We start from the raw sequence: 12066 nt of genomic DNA, 5'->3' as shown, positions 1-12066 counted from the left end.
CTGGTTTGCTACTCCTTTCTACAGATACTTAAGAAAACAGCTATACAAAACATTCCTATAAAAAAAAAATCCAGCTCCTTAAAGATTAAATGTTTGAAAATGTAATGGTTTTATTTGGAGTAAAATACAACATACATATGAACAGAGACAGATTGACAAGTAGAATGCACTATTAAGAGGCTGCCAGATAAATGCAAGGCAGAGGATTATGAGTAAAAGACTTGAGAGAAGTAAGCTGTTTTCTGGTCAGGTTACATTAAGAAAGGAGATGATAACCATCTAAACCCACTGATTTCCCAAGAAAGTTGCTCCCTTAGCAACTTCCCTATGTGTTTTCAGATGATCATCTTAATGTTAAGAATACTGGCAAAATCAGAATCTGTCTTTTGCTATTCAACTTTGTTTCAAATAAATTCAAGTGAAAAAGCGTAACTTCAATTAGTGGCCTTATTTGAAAGGGTCCAGCGCTTCTGCTATGAAGTATTTACCTCACAATCTAATGAACACTCTCTAGAAAATATTACTGATCCTATTTGCTGAGGTATGACATGTCTGGCATGAAACAACATTACAGAATCAGTGGGTTACATTTTTTTTCCTCCTACTTTTTACTTCCACTGACGGCATTTTCACATACAATGCCACTTCATGGCTACACTACCTATACAAAAGTAACAATGGTCCACCTCAAAGACATCAAAAAACCCTAATGCTTCTTTTTTTTCTTTTTTTCCTCTTTTCTTAATAAAAATAAACTCCTTTCTTTGTAGGGAATTATGTCAGTTCTTCAATAAGCTCCTGTTTGCTATTTCTCAAGGAACGTTGATGGTTAAAAATTAAAACCATGGTTACAGAAACTAATACCTATAAATTGTAGGTTTACAAGAAAGTAAGGTAGGAGTTTCAGCATGTTATTAGTCTTAATAAAAAGTTACTTTAAGCACTAGAAGGAAAAAATATACCATTCAAACCAAAAATTACTGAAAAATAATACCAGTCTACATTTTCTTTCCATGGCAGCTTCTAATAGATCAGATGGTTTCAGTATTTTAGTCCTCTGGCTCATATCTGAGGATTAAACAAATAAAATCATTAGAACAGAAAATACCCAAGAGACATTTTGGCTCTAAAGAAAATATGAAACCCAAGTAACAAATTACTCCCACTAATGACACATTCCTGTTAAGGTTCACTGTACGACTTGGGGCACAGAGAAACATACATAATTTTGAGAATATCTTCTCCTTTTAAAATTGGCTGGTTTAGCAAACAGTAGAATGAAGGAACGACCAGAAACTTAACCACAAATCCCAAAACACAGAGAGAAATTTAGACAGAAGTTTTCAAGTTCTACCTCTGTTGTCCTACTGCACAGGTCTAAGGCACCCATGTTGCCAAAGTTCACTTGACATTTGCAGAATGATAGTGTTCTATGCAATACAATGGCCACGGCGCATCCTCCTTTACTCAATACAGGCCTAATCCTGCTTACATACCGTGGACTTCCATGTCCATTAACACGTGTGGAAGAAATAAGATAATGCCGCAGCATCTGGTACATCTCCCATCTTTACCTCTGTGTGTAGCACTTAGGGCCTTATCTACCACACCCATGAATACTTTGTATCCTCTTCATACTAAATTCTCTCATGACTTTGCTACAAGGTAGCTGCTGTTGCACACACCAGTCCTATTCACCTAGCACCCATTAAAAGGACTGGCTTGCCAAAAAGCAGGGAACAGCCTACCTGAAATTCTTTTTCAGGGAAAACTTACAGCCTGCTCTAGAGACAGCTTCACATTTCCAAAAAGAAAACGGGCGCAGAACATGGATCCAGAACAAGGATCCTCTTTGGACAGGCAGAACAGCATCACTTACTTGGAAAGCTTTCTACGTAGATCCTTTATCTGCTCATTCTTCTTAGTGAGAATCTCTTTCATGTTGCGATAGGCAGCTGTTTGCTGGAATTTCTTCTCCAGTTCCTACATAATAACACCATCAACATATTATTTACATATTACGAAAACAAGGCTAACATGCTTTTTGAAAAAGATAACTTGCTTTTCCTCCTCAAGTTTCAGAATAGTAGTTTCTTTAATTTATTCAAATTTAGATGAAGTCAGCTAGTAGATTCAAATGAGATTACTGGGAGAGACTGAGAAACACAAACTTTATTTTCTAATGAAATCAGGCTAAAAGTCTTCTGAAGACTGGGAATACACATTTTATTCAAAAAGTTCTATGCCGACAAATAGGCAATTTTTAAGTATTCATCTAGCTATAACCACACACTTAGTTGTGTTTTTGTTATTTTACATATAACATGTTTTCCCATGGAAATAACAAAAATATGCAGGCACAAGTGTGACCCAGTAAACCCTGCATCCTGTAGCATATGTTTCTAAAATTACTAATAATTTAAAACGTAAGGATCTCATGTTTACATTATAATAAAACGCTAACCTTTTCAGCTGTGGACAATTGATCCTGAACCTTAAGTAAGTCATGTTTTGTTGTCACCAAGTTCTCTTCCAAGAATTTTTGGTTTGCAGTAGAGTCATTCAAAGTCTTCTCAAACTGGCATTTCAAAGCTGCCACTTTATTCTCCAGTTCAGCGATATCCTGGTTTGCATTAGCCTTCAATAGAAGAAGTTTTTAAAATATGTCAAATGCAAGAGAAGAAATATTTAAAATGTCAAATGCAGAATTCCACATAAAGTGAATACATCTTAATTTTTAATAATTATGTTCACATTTTTCCTGTAAAGCCTAAATTAGAAGTGCTCTAACTGGGAAAAAGAAAAAATGAAACTTAAAGCACTAACTTTGAGAAAAAAAGTTAATTAATGCATTTTAAAGATGGCTGGAATGACCTCTCTGCCAAGTTGAGATTTCAAGTTCTTGTACTTTACTGCCTTAGGAATTAGGTGAAGCCACAGGATGAAGCATATCACAAGAAGTTATTTAGCGTACAGAAGTAAGTTACAGTCTAAGATCTGAATGTCTATGCTATAATCTATTTTTAAAGCAGGTAAAATATCACAGACATTTCAGAAGCTGTTGGTGTAGTACAAGTAGAACAGGATGAAAGTGTTAAGGCTCATATTATCGATCATGTACCAATATTGCTCTGTTACCAGATGCATTACAAAAAGAGCCAAAAAGTTGCTAGTAAAGCAACTTTCCTGTTTCATTGTGAGAAGAAACAACCCAAATTCTTCTGGACATCAGTTCTGGGTCACAAAACATTATATTCATGTCACTGTTTAATGGATTTCCATTTAAAAAACAAACACACACCCTCTCAGGTTTAAAAGCTCAACTTCAAACTGTCAAAAGTATAGTGACTCAGAATGACGCTGAACCAGCAGCGCTTTAAAAAACAAAAATCTAAAACTAAGGAAGCTCTGCTCATTTTTCTGTGCGGAAGGTAAGATTTGAGCATAGGAAACCACTTGATAATAGTACCTGTACAGAAGAAAAGCTATTTTGCATTTTGATACAGAGTCCAAGGCTGCAATGCTGAGAAGCACTACACTGTATAGTGTTTCAGATCAGAATAGACAGTGATCATTTTTCTAAACTGTGACATAAGTCAACTATGTAAAAATTCTAAATCCTCAAGTTAAACCGATACAACAGAGCAGTTACTCCCAAACTGTTGTTCACACTTGGTGTGTAGAATCATATTAACTATTAAGAAAAAAGAAAAGGTAGAATTCTGCTGAGAAAATGTAAAAGCTGTAAAAGCAAGTGATAGATTATAGAGAGGAAATTAGGACATGAAAGCTGAAGATACTCAGCAGCTCTGACATGGAAGCCAATTCATGTTTAACCAGAAAAGTAGGATGAGACTTAGTTTCAATCTTCTAAAACTACAAATACTATTATCCAGGATTTAATAAACCCCTTTAATATTTTAAGGCTTAACAAAACAGATAAAAATATTTGCCATGACTGATAAATTAAGTTCCCTATTCAATAATATTATTGAATACAGATTTTGAAAGTTACTAGATAAAACCTTAACACATTAAGAAAGCCAGGTACATACCATAAACCAGTTAGAAAGCAAAATAAAAAGAAATCAGGATTAAAATGTGAAAATTAAAGTGGAAATTTTTATGATATTGAAATTCACTTCCAAATCTGTAAACACTGCAGGAATTTTACAAAAGTCACTTTCTCAAAGTAATGGGATTAAAGTGCTCTAATTTTGTTAAAAGTTTGAACTAAAATGTTTTAAGTTTAAGAAACAATCACACATGAACAATCCTTAGAAAACTAATTATTGACGAAATAAAGGTATAAACTTAAACTACTAAGGTGACCTGAACAGATTTATGTCTGTCAACCTGCATGCCTTCTAGGTTTTTACAGCTTGATTTCTGCAGCAGCAAATCACAATGTTTCAAGATTAAGAACCTCAAGTAGTAAAAATAAACGACGAACCATTTTGGACAGTACGTTGATATGGACAGAACTACATAAAATCAAACATTTGCCATCTGACCCATGATCATTGACATTTGTAGCAAAACTTAATTGATCTTTAAGAATATAGGACACTTACATGTCAGTATTTAGGCTTTTAAAATCTGAAGTGAGAAGCAGCAAGTCTGGCTTGTCCATGTCAGTACCAAACATGACAAATGCTTGAAAGAATTAGTGGTTTATTGTTGCTATGGAAACCAGGTTAGATATCATTCTAGATACAATTCTAACAATTGTATCTGTTAATACAAATAGCACTCTGGAATACTACTTCCAGATAGGACCTGGAATACTGCTTTCTGATAATAATTTAGCATGTCCTATGTGACACAAAATACATGTCACAACATCAGCTAATGTTCTGGGTTATCTGCTGACTGACAGATCAGCAGGACCAGACAACATCAGCAGGAACATGACAATACTAACTTGAACTTTTATATTTGCCGGAAGAGAAACATACCACACAGACCAACTTTTTAGACATACAGGCAACAGTTGCGTTAAACTGGAGGGGTGGGGGGAAATTTTGATATATTTACCTTTTGATCTCCTTGGATCATCTGTAAATCCTTCAGTGACTTCTCTAGCTTGGACTTCTCATCTAGTGCAGCTGTAGCCTGTGATACATTGAAAATATAAAACCTCAGAAACATACGTTAATTGAAAATCTAAGAATGGGATTCTATGTAAACAGGATTAAGTATCTAAGCTTACAGGGAATTTACCTGTGTTTCTATGGTCTTGAGTCTGGTCTTCAATTTTTCATTTTCTTCTTGGAGGCAAGCAACAGTCTTTGGGTTAATGAATGAGAAAAAGTTTGTGAACACTCCTGTGATATTTTGAATTTTCCAAATATTTCAGGTAAGAAAATTCAATTCATATCTTAGGAAAGCAAACAAGCTCCTAAATGCTTACAAAAATGGCCTTCATAAGAAATCAGTTATCCATTTATTTACTGTGTTTTCTGCCTCAGTCAGCAAGACATTTAAGTCTCCAATTCTCCTCTAATATATAGGACTCTTCATTTAAATTTGGCACATGCTTTACTGAATTGAGATTAGTGAGCTCAGCGTCTTGTTAATATCAAGATTCACAATAAAGAAAATGGCATATTCAAAGACGCAGATCTCATTGTTGCTCTTCATTTGTATTTTCAATCAACAGGCAAGTAAGAACTTGTTCATAGTTCCAGTTTAAAAGGAGACAAATCCAGGTTACCGCTTGTCATGTTCTGTATCACAGGAAATAACCATGTTTTATCAGTCAAGAGTAAATTCATCATATAAACTTTGAACTGTTTTTGAAAAAAAAAAAAAAAAAAAGACATCGGATGCACATATTCAACAAAAACTGTTACGAAACAGATTTTGAATTTTTTTTTGAAAGAGAACTACACTGATCTACAAGTCTGAATTCTTGAATGCTTTAATTATCTTAATGGGTAAAACCAATTTGATTCGGACACTACTTGACAGATCATTTTGGTAATGCCGGCTAGAAGACAGAAAACACAACTCCTCGCTAAATATCTTGACTGCCCATAACTTAAAAGTGTATTCTAATAAGTGTGTCATTTAAAAAAGCTTCAGTTGAACTAAAGAGTTCAATACCTAATAAAAACTACTGATACCATTAAATACTAGAATGTGTTTTGTAATTCTGAAAATCTTTAGCAAGTGGGAAATCAGACATTTTCAAAACTAGTAAATTCCAAATTCTTTAAGTGACAGTTTCTTTAGGAGGAATTTAACCAACTTAAAAAACTGTGAGTGATACAGAACATGTTCAATAACCTAATAATTTCAGCCAGCTACATATTTTAGTTCACTTCCTTGTTGGAAAGCCAGCCAGCTGCACAGAACAAACTGAATACTGGTTTCTATTAATTTACCTCATCAAACTGAAAAATAAATAATTGCAAAGGCCAAAACATCTTTGCAAAAGGAAGGTCAATATTGTCATACGTATTAGAGACCATAACTGCACAATAACTTTAAAATGCTGTCCAATATTTATTAATTTATTAGCATTTTACCTTACATTCTCCACTACATTACCTTGACATCTATACAGAGACAGGGACATTATACAAACATTACTGTACAGCTATCCTGTTCAGTTGAACATGAAGAATGGTCATTGACCACAACTGCGTGAACAGACAAGTTCTTACCTTGTTTAGCAGCTCTGACCCACCCTCATTTAATGGAGCCAGTTTTGGTTTAATGAGATCTGCACTGGGCTAAAGAAATAACAAAGGGTAATAAAAAGATCATACAGATTTGCAGGAGGAAGAAAAGTATTCCTTCAGCCTGTATATCTATCTATCTACCTATGTGTGTGTATATATATATATGTATGTATATATAAACTAACGACAGCCAATTCAACTTCACTTTGTAAAGCAAATGAAAGACCTTTTATTTCAAGTCCATTTTTTAATGGTAACTTGGCCCCTAAGTTATATACTTCACTTTCAGCTAAAGTTACACAAAAATACCGCATAGAGACATAACAGGATTGCAAACTTGAGTTTACAAAAGACTACTGATACTGCAGCAACCAAAAGACAAAGGAGTAAGGAAAACAGAAAAAATATTTGAGTGATTGTAAAAGTCAAAAATATTTTTACAGCTCTAAATAATTTTCGTAAGTATTTAAATATAATATATATTAACTAAATGTACCTTTACACTACAAACCAAGTAAGGTGCAGTCATAATCATTCAAGATAGAGTGTTGCGGAATCTTCTCAGCTCTTGACTCCATGTTGGGACAAACGCATGTCCCAGTCTCACCCCAGTTTCCAGGAGAAGGGAACCCAGGAGCAGATGCTCCAACACATCCCTGGTCTGGCTGACTTTGGGATAAGGATTATGAGGCATGCCCCAGCTATGCAGAATCTGCAATGTGGGAACAGCCAAGGCAATTCAGTGTGAGCCCAGAAGCCAAACTGCAAAATGCTACTATTTGGACACTTTCAAAGATTGTTTTGAAAAAGGGTGGGTGTTTTCTTTTTCTCACTTAAGCACAAACAGTCAGTACTAAGTATTTTAAACATCTGTAATGACTCCACGTGACAATCGATTAGGATTTGATGAAAATAAAACTCTACCTTCTTGTTTGAAGATGTAAATTCTGACTTCTCAAATTCAGCAACCTGTTCCAACAATTCTCTTGAAAAAAAAAAAAAAAAAAGGAAGTATTTATTTAGTAAAAGAGCTACGCTATGAAACACATTTTACCAGGCTGATGCTATGCTCTTTATTGCATGTAAGATTCAGTACAGAATGAAGTCCTAAGCAAATACAATAAATGCAACAAATCATGTCACGCAATGGTACGGTATATGCATTACAACTGTGAGATTTAGTATCCTTGATTAAAATATAATCTATTCAGACAACAATGGCTTTTTAATCAAATCCCATCACCTGCTCTGAACCGATTAATTCAAGTAAAAGCATTACCAATAAAAACATCTTCCTGACAAATTTGAAATTATTGTGTACCTTGCTACTTTACAGATTAAAGACTTTAAACTGACTATCATTGATACAAGAGTAAAAGAATAGGTTTCTATGGCTAGGAAAAGAATGCAAATAGTCAACGCTCAAGTTTTCTTATTGAGAGGCATAGTCCAATATATGTTACCGATTCTCCAATTCAGAGACGTCTGTCTGTAACTTAAGGTACCATTTCTCAGCCTGCGAAAAGAGCTGCCGCAGAAGTAAAACATTGGTGTAAGTTGTATTTATGAGCTCTGACTCCACTTCACTGTGTACAACAGTCTGCAGTCCATCCAGCATGTCTATCACCTCATCAACTGTGAAGGTCTCCTCAACAAGTCTAAAACAAAGTGGTCAAGATGAATCATGTATGATAACAGCAACAATTTTGCATTGTTATGAGATCTCTTCAAGCAGGTATCATTCTTATACAATGCAATGTCCTTCTGAAAACATCCACTGTCAGTAGCTATTAGATGACCATGGCACTGCTAATTGGTTACTGTGCTTAAATTTTCCCTTGGAAACATTACAATCACAAATATTACTTCAGTTACAGCCTTGCATCAAATTTAGACATAAATTTAGACATGTCTTTTGAAGCAAGACATAAAGCAATGTCATGCTATCAATATCTATTTTGAACAAATCAGTTTTAAAAGGAGTTGACTTGTAACATTCACAAAATTATTGGGTCTTTCTTCCTCCCTAAGAACGTACAAATGTAAATGGAAAAAAGTTGCCCCATAAATCATTTAAACCTGCAAGTATTGCTAGCACGTTTTGCTCTATTCTTGGGTAGAACTGTCCCTTATGTTACCTGCTGTCCTTAAGGTCCTGGAAACAAGAGTCCACTGTTTTGAGACACAGACCACGCTTGAAACGAGCAAAGCGCATGTAGTTGATGACTTCATGCTGGTGGTGCTCATTAAGGCCCAGCTCTGCCTGTGGATAAGGATATAAGCACAAAGACAAATATATACCAAGTAAAAAGGAGCATAAGCATTGTGAAGACTTCCCTTCTGACTAGTTTCTATGCTTGCCTTCATAGGGTTTATCACATTAACTAGTATGTTAAAAAAACACCACATTTTCCTACGTGTAATCCCTACATATACCTCATATAAGTGCCCCCACTTTAAAAGTGCCAGTACTTGGAAGTAAGGCCTCAAGTGACCAGTACCCTCAGAAAAGTCATACAAAATCAGAGACAGAGAAAATCAGAGGATCAAAAGCAGGAGGACTGTAGGGGAGAGGAAACTCATGGATAAATTTGTCTTTGTATTACGTGTGCACATATATAATGCAGCTGAATGATGCATCTTTTATAGGTACTAACAAAAATATACAGGAAAGTATGTTATGTTCCTCTGTTAGTTTATATGTAAAATCTTGAGACTTCCCATCTGCATTTGTTTCTCAACAGCCTATTTGTCCAGAGACAAATATTCCCAGGGCAAAATAAGAAGAAAGTGTTTTTAGATTTGGCTAACTAGCCCTACTATGTATACCTCTCTTTCAGAAGAAAGACTACTGGCATGGCCAATGACACTGGAGTAAGCCTTGCTCATGCAGGTAGCACAAGTCACAATGAGGCAGAGCAGGGCACAAACAGGTTATCAGCACAGTCCCTGGAGAGCTGATGCAACCACAGGTGAAGCCCATTTCTTTCTCTCCAATGGACTTGGTTAGTCTTGCTGGTGTTGGAGACAGCAACGTGGCAACTCAGGCAAACAGTTAATCTGATCACCCTGTCCTTATTAATCTGACTGCACAGGGTAGCTTCGGTAAAAACGCAATACTATGATACCGGGATGAACGATACTGAAAAAGGGGGCACAGATCTTGACTGCCTGGAAATTACAGGTGGTCTAGGAAACAGCAACAGCAGTAAACACAAGCTCTCACAATGTGGCTGCAAGTCTGGTGTCTCCCCCAGAGTCCCACATCTTGCACATGAGAGAACAGATGAAAAGCTCGATTAACGCTCCCTTTGCTGTTGCTGAGCTTTAAGTGACAAATTTTTGTCCGGCACGGAGAGAAAGGAAGATGTACACCAACACCAGCGCTGAAACCTCACTATCCAGAAAGCAGCCTCGAAAGGAAATTAAACTAACAAATAAGTTAAAACTAAAAAACCACAAAAAAACACACACCCCAAACACCACCACCCCCCCCAAAAAAAACCCAAGAAAAAAACCCCCCAAACCTAAACCCCCAAAATTTGAATAAACAAATAAATGGCCAAAGCCACTCGTGATGTCCCAGTCAGCCACCGGGGCCGCCCTGCGCAGGGCCGAGCTGGGGTGCCGCGGACGCGCAGGGCGCCAGGCGGCAGCAGCGGCCCCGCCAGCCGCTCCCGCACGACGACGGGCCACCCCTTCCCGCGGCCGGACCCCACCGGGCCGCCCCCCTGCCCGGCCTCCGGCGGCACGGAGCCCCCCCATCACAGCCGCGGCACTGCTCTGCCCCGTGATGCCACCCGGAGCCGCGGGCGGCCGCGCTACCCACCATGGCGGCCCGACCGCCGGCGCCCGGACCGCCGCGGGGCTGCGCGCAGCCGGTTGCTATGGAGAGCGAAGCCTCGCGAGTGCCCTTGCTGTGCTCCTATTGGCGGCTGCCCGCCCACGTGACCCCCCGCCCCCGGGGCGTGCCCCGCGTGTGCAATAGCGCCCGGCGGTGCCCTCTCAAAAGCCCTTGTACGTGCACAGCCCGCTGCGGCTGGGTAGCGGCACAGCGACGGCCCGGGGGCGTCCGCACGCGTGTGTGAGGGGTTTGGTGGGACCCTGCAGTTTGCCTCCTGTGCGGCAAGGGCCCTCCTGGAAAAGGCTCTAGTTTGGGGCTGAAACGAAGAGGGGGCGAGAAAGTGGAAAGGGAGAAGAAAGAAGGCACGGCAGGGCAAGGCAAAAGAAAAAATATTGTTAAAGAAAGCCAAGTAACACCTGGACTTCCAAAAAGTTATCCGTCTCCACGGGCTAAAAGATGTGACCCGTCTTTTTTGATGTGGCAATCAGTGCAATTCTCGAGGAATTTGATGCTTCCAGTCTGTATTGTTGCTATACACAGCACTAAGTTGAGTACGCACTTAGCACAGCCAGAACTAATTGTTTCCACGTGTGCACCCTTTGCCTTGCAGGGCCCTCTCCGAAGGGGAAAGCATGCTCTTCAAACGCACCTGCTGCCCGTTCATTCTCAAGCCTGACTCAAAACACAGGTTTTAGCTGATACATAAGGTAGGGTTTGAAGTCCTCGCTCCTGACAGACTGCCTTTCCCCTCTGGATAGGGGAGTGCTGCTGGCAAGGGCATTTGTCTCCAGCCTTGCCCTGCCTGCTGCTCAGTCAGAGCCACATTTGGACTCATGCGAGGACCTGTCCCTTCACATCAAAATGTTGAGGTTGTTTAACTGAATAGACAGCCTGGCAGCCTTCTGTGCTCATGACACCAGGCTAGCAGACCAATGAATTAGCAAGTATGTGCAAAAAGGAGCACTGGCATCCATAACTGTAATATTTCGGAAAATACCATGCACCTCCTCCTCCTCTTGTGTATGAACCCCGGTCCTCATCCTTCAACCTCTTGTTCTTCAGGGAACAGGGACTGCTTGGCCTGTATTCCTGCTGCCATAGTCTTCGAGTTTTTAATCCTAAGACATGCTATTGAAGATAGTCCTTTCTTCTCACAAGCTTAAACAAAAAAAAATAAATTTAGAAACACACGAGAAAAAATTATAGAGTGTGGGAACGTTTTGGCCTTTTTTTTTTGATGCCAACATAAAAATTCACGTGAAATATTCCATTGGCCAAAAAAAATAAGTGACAGATCTCCACGGTGGCATAGGCACCACAAGCTGTCCCCAGAAACGCTGTCACAGCCACCTTTGTCCTGATTTCATGGACGGAGCGGTTTCTGTTTGCGGACTGTCTCTAGTTCAGCCGCTGCGGAACGAACCCCTCGTTTTGCGCTGCACGTGTGCGCGGCTTTCGAGTTACCCGTTACACGGTGACTTTTCTCGCTTTACCGATTCGCTTCCCGGTGCTGCCGCGGGGGAGCGACCGGCT

General features: G+C 38.9%; 1 protein-coding gene across 2 annotated transcripts; it reads right to left on the bottom strand.

Moving 5' to 3' along the window:
- Window positions 1-90: 90 nt before the first annotated feature.
- Window positions 91-10623, bottom strand: LZTFL1 (leucine zipper transcription factor like 1). 2 transcript variants are annotated; one of them, XM_055706933.1, is made up of 10 exons: window positions 10519-10623; window positions 8828-8952; window positions 8153-8347; window positions 7614-7674; window positions 6672-6740; window positions 5224-5289; window positions 5038-5115; window positions 2465-2638; window positions 1880-1983; window positions 91-1068 (listed from the first exon to the last, which is right to left on the bottom strand). In XM_055706933.1, exons 1-10 carry the CDS (start codon window positions 10519-10521, stop codon window positions 1050-1052), a joined length of 894 nt encoding a protein of 297 aa, XP_055562908.1. In that variant the 5' UTR covers window positions 10522-10623; the 3' UTR covers window positions 91-1049. The 2 variants fall into 2 exon arrangements, with proteins under 2 accessions (XP_055562908.1, XP_055562909.1); XM_055706934.1 differs by having other exon boundaries at window positions 2465-2623.
- Between the last annotated feature and the right edge of the window lie 1443 nt (window positions 10624-12066).

The sequence above is a fragment of the Falco cherrug genome, chromosome 4 (genome assembly GCF_023634085.1).
Source record: "Falco cherrug isolate bFalChe1 chromosome 4, bFalChe1.pri, whole genome shotgun sequence".
In the NCBI taxonomy this organism is placed as follows: domain Eukaryota; kingdom Metazoa; phylum Chordata; class Aves; order Falconiformes; family Falconidae; genus Falco; species Falco cherrug.
This window is presented reverse-complemented; position numbering and strand designations above follow the sequence as displayed.

Bases quoted from the DNA above. Each gene is read 5' to 3' on its own strand.
- LZTFL1 (XM_055706933.1), bottom strand. The intron at 5,116-5,223 runs GTAAATTCCCTG...AATGTATCACAG, and splicing joins TCAAGACCATAGAAACACAG to GCTACAGCTGCACTAGATGA. The intron at 1,984-2,464 runs GTTAGCGTTTTA...GTTATTATGTAG, and splicing joins AATTGTCCACAGCTGAAAAG to GAACTGGAGAAGAAATTCCA.